Source organism: Leptopilina boulardi, unplaced genomic scaffold (genome assembly GCF_019393585.1).
Source record: "Leptopilina boulardi isolate dan_hultmark-lab unplaced genomic scaffold, ZJU_Lbou_2.1 LbouV2_269, whole genome shotgun sequence".
Classification (NCBI taxonomy): domain Eukaryota; kingdom Metazoa; phylum Arthropoda; class Insecta; order Hymenoptera; family Figitidae; genus Leptopilina; species Leptopilina boulardi.
The window spans coordinates 382,016-400,298 of NW_026137828.1; the positions used below are offsets into that span (position 1 = coordinate 382,016).

The 18,283-nt window shown below is 25.2% G+C and overlaps 5 protein-coding genes and 1 long non-coding RNA gene across 7 annotated transcripts; 2 read left to right on the plus strand and 4 right to left on the minus strand.

Annotated features, from left to right (window-relative positions):
- Positions 1-814: 814 nt before the first annotated feature.
- Positions 815-6,627, minus strand: LOC127281473 (putative uncharacterized protein DDB_G0274435). Its single transcript, XM_051305195.1, has 8 exons — positions 6,153-6,627; positions 3,727-3,927; positions 3,082-3,543; positions 2,770-2,954; positions 2,577-2,696; positions 2,400-2,504; positions 1,920-2,257; positions 815-1,763 (listed from the first exon to the last, which is right to left on the minus strand). Exons 1-8 carry the CDS (start codon positions 6,177-6,179, stop codon positions 1,681-1,683), a joined length of 1,521 nt encoding a protein of 506 aa, XP_051161152.1. The 5' UTR covers positions 6,180-6,627; the 3' UTR covers positions 815-1,680.
- A 428-nt stretch (positions 6,628-7,055) lies between these two features.
- Positions 7,056-9,826, plus strand: LOC127281472 (FAD-dependent oxidoreductase domain-containing protein 1-like). Of its 2 annotated transcripts, none has more exons than XM_051305193.1 (7): positions 7,056-7,247; positions 7,815-8,150; positions 8,226-8,732; positions 8,817-8,962; positions 9,027-9,113; positions 9,171-9,327; positions 9,405-9,826. In XM_051305193.1, the coding sequence occupies exons 1-7, from the start codon at positions 7,155-7,157 to the stop codon at positions 9,657-9,659; spliced, it is 1,581 nt and encodes a 526-aa protein (XP_051161150.1). In that variant the 5' UTR covers positions 7,056-7,154; the 3' UTR covers positions 9,660-9,826. The 2 variants fall into 2 exon arrangements, with proteins under 2 accessions (XP_051161150.1, XP_051161151.1); XM_051305194.1 differs by having other exon boundaries at positions 7,098-7,247; positions 7,801-8,150.
- Positions 9,827-10,009: 183 nt separating this feature from the next.
- Positions 10,010-11,296, minus strand: LOC127281477 (calcium load-activated calcium channel). The gene is made up of 4 exons (XM_051305198.1): positions 11,093-11,296; positions 10,943-11,020; positions 10,379-10,698; positions 10,010-10,283 (listed from the first exon to the last, which is right to left on the minus strand). The coding sequence occupies exons 1-4, from the start codon at positions 11,151-11,153 to the stop codon at positions 10,191-10,193; spliced, it is 552 nt and encodes a 183-aa protein (XP_051161155.1). The 5' UTR covers positions 11,154-11,296; the 3' UTR covers positions 10,010-10,190.
- Positions 11,297-11,422: 126 nt separating this feature from the next.
- LOC127281475 (uncharacterized) lies at positions 11,423-13,942 on the plus strand. The gene is made up of 3 exons (XM_051305196.1): positions 11,423-11,578; positions 11,643-11,705; positions 12,963-13,942. The coding sequence occupies exon 3, from the start codon at positions 13,053-13,055 to the stop codon at positions 13,884-13,886; it is 834 nt and encodes a 277-aa protein (XP_051161153.1). The 5' UTR covers positions 11,423-11,578; positions 11,643-11,705; positions 12,963-13,052; the 3' UTR covers positions 13,887-13,942.
- Positions 13,943-14,214: 272 nt separating this feature from the next.
- Positions 14,215-15,853, minus strand: LOC127281476 (stromal cell-derived factor 2-like protein 1). Its single transcript, XM_051305197.1, has 4 exons — positions 15,692-15,853; positions 15,061-15,256; positions 14,731-14,955; positions 14,215-14,624 (listed from the first exon to the last, which is right to left on the minus strand). Exons 1-4 carry the CDS (start codon positions 15,768-15,770, stop codon positions 14,462-14,464), a joined length of 663 nt encoding a protein of 220 aa, XP_051161154.1. The 5' UTR covers positions 15,771-15,853; the 3' UTR covers positions 14,215-14,461.
- Positions 15,854-16,081: 228 nt separating this feature from the next.
- LOC127281478 (uncharacterized) lies at positions 16,082-17,327 on the minus strand. Its single transcript, XR_007843019.1, has 2 exons — positions 17,004-17,327; positions 16,082-16,772 (listed from the first exon to the last, which is right to left on the minus strand). It is a non-coding gene; the product is annotated as an uncharacterized LOC127281478 (long non-coding RNA).
- Positions 17,328-18,283: the final 956 nt, after the last annotated feature.

The following is an 18,283-nucleotide window of genomic DNA, read 5'->3' on the forward strand; positions in this document are numbered from 1 at the left end:
ACAATTTTTGCAGATAAATTAACTAAAAAATATTATCCTTATATGAAATAAAGGAGAAAAAATGTAAAATTTGGTGTATTTCTACTATGTACTGTGACTTAATATAACAATTGCATTAAAAATTCCCCTAAATAAAATGCTCTAATTAGATATACGATTTGAGCTTATATAAACTTAAAGAAATTATTAATTTAACTATAATGAATAATCTTTTTCATTTTCCGCGGAAGAACTTTAGCACTATTTGAGGTAAATATTTATCGCTGATACAAAACTTCCTCTAAATTATCATTTTCAATTTTCGAAAATAGAAATTATTTTGTTTTTTTTTCTATATGTAATTAGAATGAAATTTCGAAAATGGAAATTGATTTACAAAACATTGTTGACAATTTTTGAAATTAGAGAAATTTCTTGTATCATTTGGGAAGTATCCAAAAATTTAAACTATTTCTGTCAAATGGAAGTTGCTTTTGTTCTTTCATGGATTCCATATAGAAGCTATCCTTCTCTCTCCCTCTCTCTTTCTTTATTTTTCTTTCAAAAATTAGAAAACGTTCTGTACGTATACGATCCACGTATATATCGTATTTTATAATGCTTAAAAATAAAACTTTACATTTTGATTCTACCGTTTTATAAATTGCAACATAAGGGATTTGTAATACTGCACAATCGCTATTTACAACAACTTTCGTAAAATATTTAAATTTTTAAAAAAGTTTTTCGTTTTTTATATATTTAAAATTAACGACAATACACATCAATAATTATGGCCATTGTTATTGTTGTCATTACAGTCATCCTTTCTTCATTATTTTTTTTTTCATTTAAAAATGCTTCAAGAAATACGTTAAACAATCATTAATCAATTTTTTTTTTCTTTCAAATTCTTTATCAATAAATAAAAATTAATGATATTCGTCAACGTTTGAGTGTATTTTTCTTATCATCAGATTAAAAAAATTATCTACTTATGTACATGATTTTTACATGAAAAAGAAAATACTTTAGTTTCATTATTACAATTAAAACCGAATAAGGCAATTATAAAATCTTTCTAAAAATTTTAGAAAATCATTATTATTTACATACTTTTTTAACCGAGAGTTAAACTACCCGAATTTTAAGTTATTCAAACCGCGAATTTAAAAAAATTTAGATATAGCTAATAAGTAATCAATTTTCTATATATTATACCTATATTGAAAAATTATATTTTTCATGTACAAAATATTAATTTTACACGTCAATTTTAGGATGATTAAGGAATTTTTACTTCCTCTTTTTTTTTTTTTAAAAAAAATTTTATAAAATCGGTAATATTTTTCGGGCACGATTCTCTAAAATAAAAATACCATCCTTTCTTAAACTACGGAAGTCTTATATACGTTGATATTATTTCGCTTTTTAATTTTGCGTGTACGATAAATATTCTTTTTTGTTTGTTTTTTTTTCATATAACAATAGCGATTTCCACAGTGGTACAACGATAATATATAATATATATATATATGGTGATAGCGACAAAGATGACAATATATGATTATAAAAAGTAGCAGCACCGTTTGTATTTATCGTACAATAATTATTCGCATCGCCATTTTTCAAAAATCCATCTATATTATAAAATCCTTCGATTTCACAGAAAGTAATGTTTATCGAACTTCAGTCATTTACTTACGATTTTGTGAGTTTTGTACGGTTTGCTGCAACAGTTGCAAGGCACGCCAGAGCCTCGAGATCTGGTGAAGCGCACCAAGCTAAAAAAAATAAAATTATTTTAATTTTTATTAAAAATAATTCTTTAAAATTAAAAAAAAAATTGTAATTAAATATAATGAAATAAATAATAAAAAGAAAATGAAGTTTACATTTTAAAAATAAACATTTTGTAATTCTTTTCAAAAGTGACTCACATTTACTTGGATCTTGGTCATTGTTTTGTTTAGATAAAGTGGTCAGAGCAGCGTTTCGTGTTATATTCTGTTTTCGTGCCTTTCGCTTTTGACTTCCAACAAGATTTTTTTCCTCCTCTTTCAATAATTCATCTGAAGGCCTTAAATGTTTTTGATTATTTTGATTGCTACTATCATTTCCAGATGGGAGATTGTCGAAATTTTTCTTATTCGACGAATTTGAATTTCCCTTAAGCAAAATCTTCTTCTTTTTGGTACGTTGCTGTTTTTTCTTCTCCTGAAATTCCTCTAAACTCAATGAGGGGAGTGCTTCAATTTTCTTCTCTAAATTAAAGTCCCTATAAAACGATAAAAAGTATTATTATATGTCTCTAATTGATAAATTCTTCAAAATGAGAAACTCTTTTACAGCTGCTTTCTTTCTTTTTTTTCCCCTATCGTTCCTTCTAAATATAAAAGAAAATTATTTTTAAATCTTACTCAGCCCTGAATCGTTTATGACTCCAAGGACCAAAATCCATTTCTCCCTCGGCACCTTCAGTTTCTGTTTCTTCTGGTTTGGAAGCCTCGATGTTTCCCTCGGCGCTGTAAATTTTGTTTAATGAATTAAATTTTTTTTCAGAAAGTGAATTAATAGACAAAAAAAAATTTGTTTACCTTTCAACAAGATGTTCTAAATCTCCACGAGAACTATTACCCTCGCTGCTGAGAGAATCGGTTTTTTCACTAACATTCGATGAGATTGAATTTCTCCTTCCTTCGGTTCTTTCCGGAACACTGAAAAATTTAAAAAAAATGTTATATACGTATATTTTTTTGTATGAATCTACTTCTATAATAAATCACATACCTTCGTGTTCCAGATATTTTTCTACGTTTATTCGGTTGAGTTGAGGAATTAAAATTTCTCTGCTGCTCGGCAAGAAATTTTTGATAACGTAATCCTTTGCATGTTCTTTCACCGCGAAAATTCTGTTCTTCAGCATTGGAATCATCAAAATAAGAATTACCCTCATTTCGTCCTTCATCCATTTCCTGTGAAAAAAAATATTTTATTTTAAATCTAAAAAAGAAAGAAAATTGTCTTACATTAAAAACTAAAATCAAAATATCTTATTGATTAACGAAAATAAAGACAATAAAAATAAAGGACAATTTATACCGTTTGATGATTATTATTTGATTCTTTTCTAGTTTTGTTCTTGTCGCCAAACAAATCGACTTTACATTCCTCTTTTTGTTCGACGGAAAGTGGTAGTTCGATGTAACGTTTTTTCGGCGGTTTTGGAGTGGAATTATTTTCTGTTTCTATTTTCGGTGTTGAGTGATTGACTATTTCATCGTTATCGGTTGATTGAACTTTCTGTGGTGTAAATAAAGAGCTGAGTCCACCAATTTGCGATTCATCCGCTAATTTGCCAGGCTGAATTGCTTCACCATCTGTTCTTTCAGATTCGGAAAAATCTAAAGAAGAATTTTCCTCTTTCATTTCATCGGGACTCATGTCACTAGATCCTGCTTCTGATTTTTTATTTGTCGGTCGCGTTGATAATGTACGAAGCGGCGGTGCCGGCAATTTATACCACTTGAAGTCTGGATTTGCATTTAGAAAAGCATCTTTATACTGAAATATAATAATTTTTTAAAAATTTATACATTCAAAACATTAATAAAAATTAATTAACTAAATTGGAATTGATAAAAATTACAAAAATGAAAAATTAATTGGCAATTGAGAAATTTAATTTTTTTTCCCTTTTTTTTTGGATATATATAGTAATTAATTAATAAATTAATTTGCTTATACCTCTTGTGCTAAATTTGTATATGAACGTTTTTGATCTGGATTAAGTGTGGCCCACCATTCGCCGAGAACTCGAGTCACAGCTCGATTTTCCAAATGAGGAAAACCTGTACGAACCGAGCCACGATGTCGTTTACAAAAAATTAGAAATGCATTCATCGGTCTTCTTGCATGATGAGCAGGTTCTCGCGACTCCTGTTGTTCCTATATTAATAAAAATAAATATTTCATCAGCTTTTATTAATTTTAGTTTTTCATTTCACAATTTCAGTTTTCTTAAAGAAAAAAAAAGAAAAGATCATAGGGAAAACGGAAAAATGAAAGAAAAAACATAAAACAAGTAAAAAAAAAAGAAACAAATTTTTTCTTAAGAATAAACAAAATTATTTTCTTTTCGATTATATATGTGTGATGTTTTGGGATTAATTTATATTTCCAATCAAAAGAGCCTACTATTGAAGTGTTTAACGATCTTTTTATCACATTCAGTTGACGGTCGATTGAATTACGATTTATCTTCTCTTCTTTTCCTAGTATTCTATTTAGTTTCACATTCAACTAAACAATATTGCATAATTGCTATATAAAGTTACATAAAGTATAATATATACATTCACATAGTATATATATTTTATTAGCAATATTTTTTTTATTCTAAATTCAATTTTATTTACGAAAAAAAAAATTGTGAAAGGAAAAATTATTGAAAAAATCTAGAAGCTGCAAATCATTTTTCGATAAAATTTTTTTGCCTAAATCTTTGTATATATATATATATATTTTTTTTTTTTCAAAAAATATAGATTACATTTCAGTTCTTTTTTTCTATCTACGATGAGAAAATGTCTCGAATGATATGTAAATTGAAAAACACGAATCCTTCTTTTTTTTTTTTTTTTGATAATGTTCATAAACATTATATTATTAATTCTCCGATTACAGTAGTTATATATTACTTTCGAATGTAAATGTAAAGTTGTTTGGTGTAAGTGTTTTATGAATATAAAATATGCAAATATTAAAATGTTAATTTCCTCAGAAAAATTATATTATTAAAATATTCTCTGTGTTTATTTTCATGTTAATTTTTTTTTCTAATCTTTCTGTCAATCAAATAATAGAACAATAAGAATTGACAATTTTTTAACTGAAAATTAAAGGAATTAGAAATTATTTAGTAAATGTAAAATGTACCATATGTTTAATATACACGATCCTCTTAAACATATATATATATACTTTGTAAAAGGAAATTCGAGAGAAAACGAAATGTCCGACAAAGGCGGACGAATTTTGTATTAAACTATATTGAATGAAGTTTATTTTTTTTCACGAATGGTATGTGGCAGAAACCTTTCACAATATGAGGACAATTAACTTTGAAGTAGTTACTAGTGCATGAATGTATTGTTCCAGTGATATTCTATTTTTAGTCTTATTACATACTTTAGTTAACAAATCATATATATGTATAAGATATTGTAATATTTGAACAAACAGAAATGTCAATGTTCCCGATGATTTATAAAATATATTAGTCCCCACTATCAGTGACGTTTATAAATATAATGATATTAACATCCTGTACAAACACGTCCAGAAAGCAAGGACACTACTTTTTCGCTTGCTCTAATTATTTTTGAATTTCAATAATATTATATCCTTAATTAATTTCTCGTTAATCAATTTTTAGTGAAAGTTTTATAAATGAAAAATTAAATTTTCATTTATTATAAAAATTATATTTAAAAATTGTTTATGGCACCTCTATGCAAGAATTGTAAAATTAAAAAGGGAAATCATAATGGAATTTCTGTAACAAGAATATAGAAAACAGCTGATAAGAAATTAATGGTATTCTATGTAGAAGGAAAAAAAAGAATCTTATTTTTTAATATAATAATTATTCTATAATTTCTAACTCAACCACCTGTTTATAAAAAGATGACCTAAATCATTGATTTACCATCAAATGAATAATTGCAGTATTTTCGTTACATATTGTCAATTCAAACTGTCACTTTGACAGATATGTTATTCCAGATGTAAATAAATATCAGAAAGACTGGTTCTTTCAGAGAAAGAGAGAGAGAGAATATTTAATCTGTCATGATTCGTTACGAGTTTATATAGATGATAAATTTAATAGAAAATTATAATTAATTAATAGAATAAGAGACAATGTTTTGACAATATTATTGAATATTATTTTCAAATTGTCAACTATTTTTCAATGATTACGAGAAATCAGAAATCCGACATGTTTTTTATTCAAAATCAAGATGTTTTTCGATATTATTCAAGTTCTGACATATTGCTAACTTGATTGCAATGATGACTGTGAGCATCGTACTTTATTTTTTAACACTTGCCCACGTAGATTTCTCATTCTCGTTGAATGAAATATTCAATGGCAAATAATCACGTACCTTTTGCTGATGCTCGTTGGCAGCCATTTCTGGTTTCTTGACAATCCACTCAATAACGCATAATAAAGATAAAGCTTCGACACAGACACTCTTTCTCCCTCAGTATTTTACTATCCTTTTCTTTCTACGTTCTGGCAATCTTCTCAAAACCACTCCTATATAGACACGTCCTTTGTTTAGCCACAAGTTCTTCTCCTTTCCACATAAGAGAGCGTTCAATTATTCGTACACTAACGATGTGCCAACTCACAAAACAAGACAAGATGTAAACTACTTACTACTTAAAATGACATTTGCTACATGAAAATATTTGTTGCTATGGTTAGCAGCACGTTCGCTCTTTTTAACAGCTACATTATATATATGTATATACATATATATTGTATATGCAAACGTCACAATTTGTGAGATATTTAAAAACGTCATGATCACATAATTAGTAACTTTTGAGTTTTAATTATTTTAATTTAATTAAACTTCATACATATCATAGATCAGATGTTTTTGCACTAAGCGAATTGTGTTTTTCCAATACACGAAAAGAATTTACTGTCATGTCATAAAATATTTAAATATCCCGCCAATAAACAACAAAACTTTTTCACTCTTGCAACAATTAGAAAAAAAAAATAAATATGAGCGCTTTCTATTTTCTTTTATTTAATTTGTAACTTTCACAAGATTTTATAAAGTGTTGTTTACTCTTTTTTTGTGAAAAATATAGAAGAAATTAATTTTAATAGTATTGGAAAATTACATTTGTTAGTTGTGGTTAATTGTCATTATGTTGGCAATAATAGAATCTTTTACCAATCAACGTTATTTGTTTTTTTTTTTGGTCACAAAAAGACACATGCGTGAAGTTAGGTTAGGTTTCTATGTTGTGTCAAACCACGTGATTAGTGAATCTCCCACCTCCATACGTATATATAACTCATTATTTTTTTTTGATATGTGATTGTTGTTCATTTGAAAACAATTCTTGGAGTACTAAGGCTAACAATGATTCCAAGATTTGTGAAAAGTACGACTTTTATAAATAGAATACAAGATTCTGTTCCCTTGAGACTGTCAAATGCATTTTATTCATCAAAGGTTCGTTTTTTTTTTATTTCTAACCAAAAAATTGTTAGTTTTTTTTTTTAGAGGAAAATTTAATTATTTTTATGATTTTTAATTATTTTATTGTTAATAAATCTTTTTCGCAAATTTCACTAATACAATTATTGTATAAAAAAGAAATTTTTTTTTTAAATTAAAAAATCAAATTTTTTTTTTTTTAAATGAATTAATAGTGTCTAGTGATAATAATTATAATTGTAATAAAAAATTGAATCAAATTTTCCAGAAGACAATTTGCTTTTCTTTATTATCTTGATAAATTACAACCTTGCAAATGATAAGGTGCAATGGGAAGATTTATTAATTTTCCCAATTGTGTTAAAGATAGTGAAAAGATTCACTTTAATAAATGCAATTAATTCTTTTAAAAATAGATAAGAAATAAAAAATTGAAATTTTTTTTTTTTTTACTTTACAATAATATTGTAATTTTAATCTGACTGTAATAATATTTTTTAATTTAAATTTTGTAATTTACATTTTTTCATTAATTATTTTATAAAGTAATTTAAAATTAATGTAATAGAACTTTATATTTAGACTTCAAAGAGAAGAGGCGATTCACAAATTGAACCATTAAAAGCGCCAATTGAAATTAAATTAGATGAACCTGAGCATCCGTTTGATAAAACATTTAGACTTATAAAAAGAGATTTAACGAATGTGAAAAATCGATGGTTTAACACCGATATAAAACGTTCTCGTTTTCATGGAAGAAAAATGATTTGGACAAAGAACGAAGATTATCATGATTTACCGGAAGAATGCGATGTTTTGATAATTGGAGGAGCTGCTATGGGCTCGTCTATAGCACATTTTTTGAAAAAAAAAGCTGGAGAAGGTCTCAAAATTGTTATAGTCGAAAAGGATTTAACGGTACAGAATTTAAAAAATTAATCAATATAAGCAATTGAATATAATTAAAAATTATTCTTTTTTTTTCAATTGCAGTATTCAAAGGCATCGACTGTCCTTTCATTGGGAGGAATTCGACAGCAATTTTCTCTTGAGGAAAATATTGAAATGTCTCTATTTGGTGCTGAATTTATTCGCAATATAAATGATCATTTGAGTGTTGTTGGCCAGCCACCAGTTGATATACAATATCGTCCATATGGTTATTTATTTTTAGCTTCGGAAAAAGGTGCTGAAGATATGATAGAGAATGCAAAATTACAACGTGAATTGGGTGCAAAAAATATTCTCCTTAAACCGGAAAAATTAAAGGAGAGATTCCCGTGGATGAATATTGATGATGTTGCACTTGGTTGTCTTGGAGTTGAAAAAGAAGGATGGTTCGATCCATGGAGTTTTTTGTATGCATTCCAAAGAAAATGTCTCAATCAAGGGATCTATTATGTTGAAGCCGAAGTTATTGGTTTTTTGTTTAATAAATTAACAAATACAATTTATGCCGATTCAAAAGAAATTACTGGTCAATTGGCGCAAGATGTAATTGTAAGTGACATTCTTCTTTAATATTAAATTTTCCTTTTTTCCTTATTTCATTTTTCTATTATTATTATTATTCATTTTTTTTAGATTCAAACTTCTGACGGTAAACAGAGAAAAATTCAATATTCTCAATGTGTAATTGCAGCTGGACCAAATAGTGGAGAAATTGCTAAAATGGCAAGAATTGGAAGTGGTCCAGGTGTTTTATCTGTTCCTTTACCAGTGGAGCCAAGGTAATTTCATTGATTTTAAAATCGTCAAATTTTTAATAATATAATTTTCTTTTTTTTTTTATAGAAAAAGATTTGTCTACTGTTTTCATAGTCCCGAGGGTCCTGGGATAAATCTTCCGATGACAATTGATCCATCTGGAACATATTTCAGGTATTAAATCTTTAGAAAATAATAAAAAAAAAAAAAATTTACGTATTTCTTTTTTAGGAGAGAAGGTTTAGGTGGAAATTATATTTGTGGACGATGTCCAAATGAAAATCACGAGGAACCAAACGTTGATAATCTTGAAGTTGATCATGAATTTTTTAATGATCATGTATGGCCTATTCTTGCCAAACGAGTAAAAGGATTCGAAAATTTGAAGGTCGGTAAATATTATAATTTTTAATTTTAAAATGAAGATTTAAATTTGTAATACTTAAAAGAAAATTTTATTTTCAGGTAAAATCATCGTGGGCTGGATTTTATGAATACAATCATTTCGACCAAAATGGAGTTATTGGTCTTCATCCCTATTATCCGAATATATATTTTGCAACAGGATTCAGTGGCCATGGAATTCAAAAATCACCAGCTGTTGGTCGTGCAATTGCAGAATTAATTATTGATTCAGAATATTCAACAATTGATTTAACTAGATTATCTTTTGAAAGATTCATTACATTAGAACCAATGAGAGAGAGGAATGTTGTATAAAATTAATTTGCCTATATAATTTCAACGCAATAGATTAATTTCAATGAAATCAGTACTCATCTAGATTTATTTTATGAGAAATTGAAAAAATAATAGAATATTGTAAATTAATTTCGTTTGAAATTAAAATTTTTGACAGTGATAGGACAATTTTTTTTTTTTTTTTTTTTTTTAAAAAAGGAAAAATTAGATTTTTTTTGTTTACTTAAGTAAATGGCTTTTTTCCAATGTAAATAATAAATGTAATTTAATTATAAATTATTAATACAATTGATTTATTTAAATCATTTTATAAAAGTGAATGAAACACAGAAAAATAGTCTTAGGAGAATTAGACACAAAATTAAGAATTATGTTAATTATTTGAACTTTATATCTTGTTAGAAGAAATGTGAACATTAAATGCCTTATTTTTTTTACAATAATTAACAGTCTTGAGGCTTCGTGGAAATATATTTACAAATTGACTCTAATTAAATAATTTTTAAGATACATGAGCAAATGACTTGAATAGAAAAAAAAATATGAAACTTATTTAAATTGCTGTGGCGGTGGTCCAAAGATTCCACCGCTAAGTTTACTTGCTGTTCGTGAAGGTGCGAAACCCAACATTTTCTGAATATTCTGCAAGTATAAAATGTGAATTTTCAATAAAATTAAAAAAAAAAAAAAAACAATTGCCAAACAAAAATTTTAATTAATTAAATAAAGTATTTTACCTGTCTTATGCTCATTGTACAAAGAATGTATAAGAATATAAAAGAGCATTCAGTGTAATCATTCCCTGGCAGATTTCTGTGGGAAAGTCCCTGTATCCAACTTATTGGAACAAAAGGTAACCTTGCAACAATTCGTCCATCAAAAATGCTATTAAACATACTTAAAAGTGCAGTAAATGCGAATCCAATAGCAAACATTGATTTCATTTTTACAAGTGACAAATCTCTGTTATTATTTTTTAATCTCTCTTCCTCACGTTCAATTTTTTTCTTCTGCTGTTTATCCAATGTATCGCCATGTACTTCTTTTCTCTTTTCCACTTTAAATAATAACAAAAACATAATTAATTCACTAACACAAAATTATTATAAATAAATTTATTTTTTTTCGAAATTCAAATTAAATTTTGAATTTTTCTACATTGCTATAAAAATAGTAACAAATTTTATAATATTTTGAGAAGTACAAAAAAAGGCTCCATTTTTTAAAAAAAGAACTAATATATTATTGATTTTAGAAAAATTTATAAGTTCTAATAAAGTATAAATATAAAAATTACATACATTTTTTACTCTGTTTTTCGACTTCCTGTTTTAATTTTTGATACTTTTCTGTTCTGTACACCATTAACCATGTTAATCCTAAAAAAAATATTTTGTTGTAAATTATTGAAAATAAAAAGATAGAATTAAAAAAAAAATAATAGAATTTACCTTCACCCAAAAGGGCTGTGCATACACTAATAAATACAATTAAAATAGTATCCGCCCACATGTTGCTTAAATTGAAAAAAGAAACACTTTTTTTTACACTGTTTTATGATTTTTCGAAAAGTTTTCTCTCAAAATTTTTTAAAAAACTACTAAAAAATCATGATTTACAAAAGTACACGTCGTGAAACGTCACTCGAATACCACTACGTCTAACACATGACAACAGGGTTCAGAAACTCCATATTTTTGAGATTACGTAATTTACGTTTCAAGATGACACTTTTAAACCGCGAAATTTAAAAAATAGTGTAATTTTAGTGAGAGAGAGAGAGAGAGAAACCGAGATATATCGACAATAAACAAACCATGAGATAAAAAACAGGAAATGTTATTTAAATGTTTATTATATTATACTAAAATGTTTGTTAATGGATTTTATTATTATACTATTGTTTAAAACTATTTTCCCAGTCAAATGATATATTTGTAAGTATATATTGTATATGTACATATCAATAATTACATATCAAGCGATTTTCTCATTTTATAGGTTAAGAAATATAAATCAATGAATTGTCAAAAAATTATATTTTATACTTGATAAGAAACAGTGGTAAGCATTTTTAAATTTTTATTAATTAAGAAAAAAAAATTAATTATTTTTTCATATTTCACTATTTTTTAATGAATTTTTTTACAAGATAATAAAATTCCAAATTATCAATAACTATTTAAAAATATTAATTAAATACAGGCCTCGGATCGACTTTAAGACGCAAAAAAAGTCAATTTTTTTATTTTAATTAAATTTAATTAGTTAATAAGTATTTTACTTTAAATAACTAATGTTATTAGATATTAAATCAATTTTATTAATTCCGTAATTTTAATTAAGTAGGACGAATTTCTAAAAAAAAAATTCTGAAAATTCAAATTTAGAGTTTTTATTTGAAACTTTTTTAAATAATTGAATTTTTAAAGAAATATTAAAATTATTAAAAATAATTGAACTTTGGAAGAGTTATATAGTTTGAAATTTTTAGAAATAATTAAATTTCAAAAAATTTGATTAAATTTTACAGAATTGAAAATAATTTATCAAATAGTTTTAGATAATACCTATTTGAATTTGATAATATTGAATTTTCAGAGATCTGTAATTTAGATTTTTAAAATTAATTGAAGTTCAAGTGATTTTTAATTGAAATTTTTGGTGATTTTTGTTGATGAAGAATTAATTAGAAATTGTAGACAAAAATTGAATTTAAAAATTTTTCAATTAAAAAATGCTTTCACACAATTGAATTTTTGAAGAATATTATAAAAATCATTTAAAATAATTATATTTCGAAAGTGTTATAGTTGAAATTATTCAATTTCAGAAAGTTTTAGATGGAAAATTTTAGAATTAATTAAATTTTTAGAAGGTTTTAAATTGAAATTTTTTGTAAATAATTGAATTCAAGTGATTTTAAATTAGAATTTTTTTTTGGTGATTTCTGTTGCTGAAGAATTTATTAAAAATTTAACAGAAAAAAATTGAACTTTAAAATGTTTTAATTAAAAAATGCTTTCAGATAATTGAATTTTATTAAAATGATTAAAAATAATTAATTTAGTGAAGAATTTTAGTTAAAAATTTGTTAAATAATTGAAATAAAGAAAAAGATTTTAAAAATTGTATACTAAAAAAAAGTTGATTTTTGTTTAGTACAAAAATGTTAAAAAAATGTCGAAAAAGTCGCATTTTATTAAAATAAGTCGAAAAAAAGTCAGAAAAAGTCGTATAATCCAAGGCCTGTAAATATAATAATCTATCGTCAGAAAATGAACAAAAGTGTATTTTTATTTTTTTTTTTTATTTTTACAGATATATTTAAACGAGATAAAAAAATAGCAGTTAAATAACTAGGGAACATTTTACTCGACTTGGAAAATTTTCAATTAAAAAAAAAAAAAAATGAAGAGATTTTATTTTATTGTTTTAAAGATTTGTCCACTATTTGCATTTATTTATAGTATTATATCAAACTTTGTCACAATGTACATTGATGATGGGATCTCGTTTATTTATCTATTTATTTGTATTCAATTGCAATTAAATTGGTATAATGCTTGGAAAATTTCAAAAAATGTCACAACATTAAAAACAGAAAATCTTAATAATCATAGTACAATTGTAAATATTGATTATCAAAAAGCTAATTCATTTATATCATCAGAAAGAGAGAGAAAATTTTGGTATTGTGAAAAATGTGAAAATTATACACGTAGAATGGCAATACATTGTTCATTATGTAAAAAATGTTATCATTTTCGTGATCATCATTGTTTTTTTATGGGAACTTGTGTTTTACGTCAAAATATGGGTAATTTTATTTTATTATGCTTTTATTCATCACTTTCATGTCTTTATTCAATATCTGTAATTGGTCCTTATTTATATGCACATTTAAATCATTTTATTAGGCCAGAATCAAATATTTTCAATGTATTGTTAAGTTTTTGTTTTCCCATTGCATTAGTTCGTTATTTATTTTCTGATGAAGAATCCTGTTTACTTTTGGTTACACTTTTTGATGCATTAGTTGCAACATTTTTCATTGGACTTTGTTATGGTAGTTGGAAATTTTATGCATGTCGAACAGGTAAACAAATTTATAGTTTCAATTATAAGAAAGAAGAAAGTTTTAGAGAAATATTTGGACCCAATGGACTTGTAAATATTTTATTTCCTTTCGATAGTTTAGTAAATTTTAAATATCAAAATAATTGTTATCTTAAGGAAGTGTAATTTTGTAAAATAAAATAAGAAATTTTAATATATGCCTAATAAATTAGGGAATAAAATATATATATCTTCAAATAAATTCTCTATGAGGACTTGTCAAAGTTTAATAAATATTTGAAATTAGAATATTTACAATCTTCGCTTAAAAATAGATCTAGTCGAGTCTTTAAAGAGATATTTAATTGAACATCAGTTTACTTATTTTATTTATAATTATCATTATTTGTATCATTTCATATAATTATCTATCATATGAATGTATAATATTTTTGTAATTTATCAGTCTAATGTACATAATGAATTATCATGAGAATTAAAAATCTTTCATGTATATAATCTTAGAAGTATTTAATACGTAATATTATTGATTTTTTTTTTTATAAACATTCATGTTTGGTAAGCAACAGTGATATTTAACAATTACAAAAAACATTTGCACTCGTATTTTCTTCATTCAAATTGATATTTTATCAGCAAATTATAAGGGAGATTAGCGCACACATTTAATTATTATAAGTGTCAATTCCCTTTTAATTATTGTAATTAATTATCTAAAACTTGAAGAACTTTAATTAAAATTAAAGCTCCGTGTGTTCATAGTGATGAGATTTAAAATCAGTAGTATGAACGAAAAGACCTTCCATAGCTTGCCATTCAACATGTTTTTGCGAATGTTCTCCAACTACTTCGGTTTGTCCAACAATTGGAGAACCATATGTTCTTCCGGTTACTGATAAATAGCTTTAAAAATTAAATTTATTAATTAATAAAAGATTTGGTCTAATACCAAGAAATTAGAATTGATAAAATCGAAGAAAAAAGAGAATTTTAGTTTAAAAATTCTTACGCTTGAGTATCCACGTGTTGTAATGTTATTGGACTGTCTCGTTGCCAAAAATCATTATCGCAAATCACCATCCAATGATCGCCACTATCACCGTCTCCTTTGATGTCTCCATAAGCTGAGACTTCTTGTTTTCCACTAAGAGGCGATTGAACATAATGAGAGTGAAGATTTTTTTTCGTTATTGTATGCTCAAAACGAATTATTTCTCCACATTTTATTGGCTTTCTGTAAATACCCTCAATATTAATTTATTGAATTTGAATTTTCAAATTTAAAAAGATTATAAAAATAATTTTTAAAAAACATATATAAAACAAAGTTTATAATTACCCTCGTATACATTGTTTTTTAGTTTCCCCTTTTATTAACCAATGTGAATTTCCATCGTCCTTAGATTCTGTACCTGTCACAGATTGTTGTCCACTTCCAGTTCCGTATTTTATATCGTGAGAATGTAATCGCACTTTATAATCAATATTCATTAATTTTAGTATCGAACCACATGTCACATATTTTGAACTCTTTCCTGAAATACAAATAATGTAAATTTGAAATGTTTACAATTTTTTAAAAGCAATCTACAATATTAAGGAAAATTTAAAATAATTTTACTATTATGATTTATAAAGAAATTGTTTAAATTATTCAATTTTAATTAAAATATATAACAATAAAGAAAAAAAAAGTGAGGTTAACATGTCTCAGAAACATTATTCTTAATTTATCAATAAAAATTAATTTAAAAAACAAAGAATATATATTTCGATATCAAAAATAAGCTTGAAATTTAAATCAGTTTAAACAGTAATAGTAATTTTAATGTTATAAATCATTTTGTAAGTAACATTAGTTTAGTTAATTAAATTGTGATTTATTTTAAAATAACACGATAAATTAAATAAATGAATGTAAATTTTTGAATATTTAATAAATAAAGTATAAATAAATATTAAATTTTTACCTTGAATAATACTTATAAATGATAAAATTAATATGAAAAGTGAAAAAATTAAATCGCTCTTCCTTCTTCTCGCGGCCATTTTTAAAGACTGACAAGTGTACGATAGTTCTACACGTATAACATAACAATTCCACGCGTGGTCGTCTCTGATTGGTGTATTTGTATATATTTACAAATAAGAATTATAAGATTAGAAAAAATACATAATTTTCAACTCTTTTTTTTTCTAGAATTATTTCAACAAAATATTTATCTTTTTTTTTTCTTGAAAAATTATTTACTTTATTACTTTTAAAAAGGAATTCAATATAAAAACTATGTAATCGATTTTCTAAATTTTAATACAAATTTGATTTTATTAGGGTTTTTATAAATAAAAACAGAGATAAATAAACATAAATATATTTTATTACTTTTGGACCCCATATACACAATTCACAATATTAATATACTTACAATACATATATGCATACCTAATTATATGATTTACATAATTATTTCTCTTTTATAAAATGCATTGAAAATCGAAAAATATATAAACATTTTCTCTTTGAGTAACAAATATATTTTCATATTCTTATAAGCTAGTCAAGCTATATATACTATATTGTATTTTGTCTCTTATATCAAGAGGAATATAATACTCAATTCTACCTTTAATAATAATTTTCAATTAAACATAAACATATGGTTTCTACTATTCTTTCTTTTTTTACAGAAAAAAAAATGAAATGCATTAAGAAATTATATATAAACAAAAATCAAATAAAAGCATTATATGTTTGTATATGTTTTGAATTAAAACGAGTAATAAAAATATACATACGATTTGTAAAACAGCTACTATAAAATATGAGCATTTCCAATAAATACATTATAAAGAAAATAATAATAATTAATTAAAAATCGACGGCTTTTGGACGGGTTTTAAAATAAACATAAGCAGCTATTAATGAAAAAATAGCTGCTATTGTTGGTAAGACAAGAGTGAAAACACGTTGTTTGTTTTCTAAAAATTCTTTCTTACGTTCCTTTTTTTGTTTATTGGTTTCTTTCGTTTTCCCTTTCATTTGACGCATTGCTAAAAGTAAAAAGAAAATATAATCTTAAAAACATCTAAATAATTATGTTAAAATTATACATTAAATAATCTAATTTTACACTGTTTTTAATAAAAATATATTTCTGAATTTTATTTCATATATTGTTAAAGAATCTATGTATTATAAAACATATATATAGTATAAAAATTTTTTTATAAGCATTTTTTTTTATAAATTTCTTTGCAAAATTGCTATAAAAATTAAATTACCTTACTTGATTGTTATTAGCTCTTATATATTTTAGTCAATAATTGTTAATTATATTGCAAACAAAGTTATCAGTATTGGATTAAATATGATTAAATACTGAATGTTATTTATTGAGATTGGAAATCGTTGACACGTAGCAAAGCACTTTTTTCAATGAGAAAAGGTAGTACAGCACCCGGTATTTTACAATCCCTCTTCAAAATCTGTCAGAAATTTTGGTGAAAATTCTCAGAATAAGAATAATTAATATGGAAACTTCCTTGCAAGACTATAGTCTTGTTATCATGCCTTTAACTTCGGATTTAAAGTCATGTTCATATGAATTTGATATATAGAACCTCTGAAATGTGACAGTTTTCTGATGTGCAATAGACCTTCTCATGCTGTCCTTATCTAGCGCATACAATGACGAATGAGTTGGAAGAGGACAGAATGTTCAGCATGAAAAGGTCTATCAATGAAAAACATGTTATTCAGTGATGGGTTGTGACGCGTCACACGAAGTTTTGTACGTATAATACGTTTTCGACGTAATATACGTATAAAATGTATAAAACCATGTAGAAAACCACTGACATTTTGACATCTATATATGATCCTCTGATTTTTGCCATAACGAATCTTTCTTATCATTCTATTTAAATTAAAGTCTTAAAATAAAATAGAAATGGCCAGAAAAAGTAAAAGAAAATGTAATGAATGATGTATTTTAATGAAGAATTTAAACTTGCCGCTCTTAAATCACGTGATCAAATGTAATATACATCGTGTAGAAAACTTGGCACGTAATATACGTAGTATTATACACGTAGAAAACCACGTATTATACGTCATGTATTATATGTATCCATCACTGCATGTTATGTTTTACGATTGGTTTCCATTGTCCCCACTCGCCATTTATCATAATTCTCGTTAACTACCGCAGTCTGCTCTAGTGAAAATTTAGTAACTTTATTGTCAGTGATGGGTACGTATAATACGTGGTTTTCTACGTGTATAATACTACGTATATTACGTGCCAAGTTTTCTACACGATGTATATTACATTTGATCACGTGATTTAAGAGCGGCAATTTTAAATTCTTCTTTAAAATACATCATTCATTACACTTTCCCAGGGCAAACCCTCTTTAAAAGATTTTCTTTTACTTTTTCTGACCATTTCTATTTTATTTTAAGACTTTAATTTAAATAGAATGATAAGAAAAATTCGTTATGGCAAAAATCAGAGGATCATATATAGATGTCAAAATGTCAGTGGTTTTCTACATGGTTT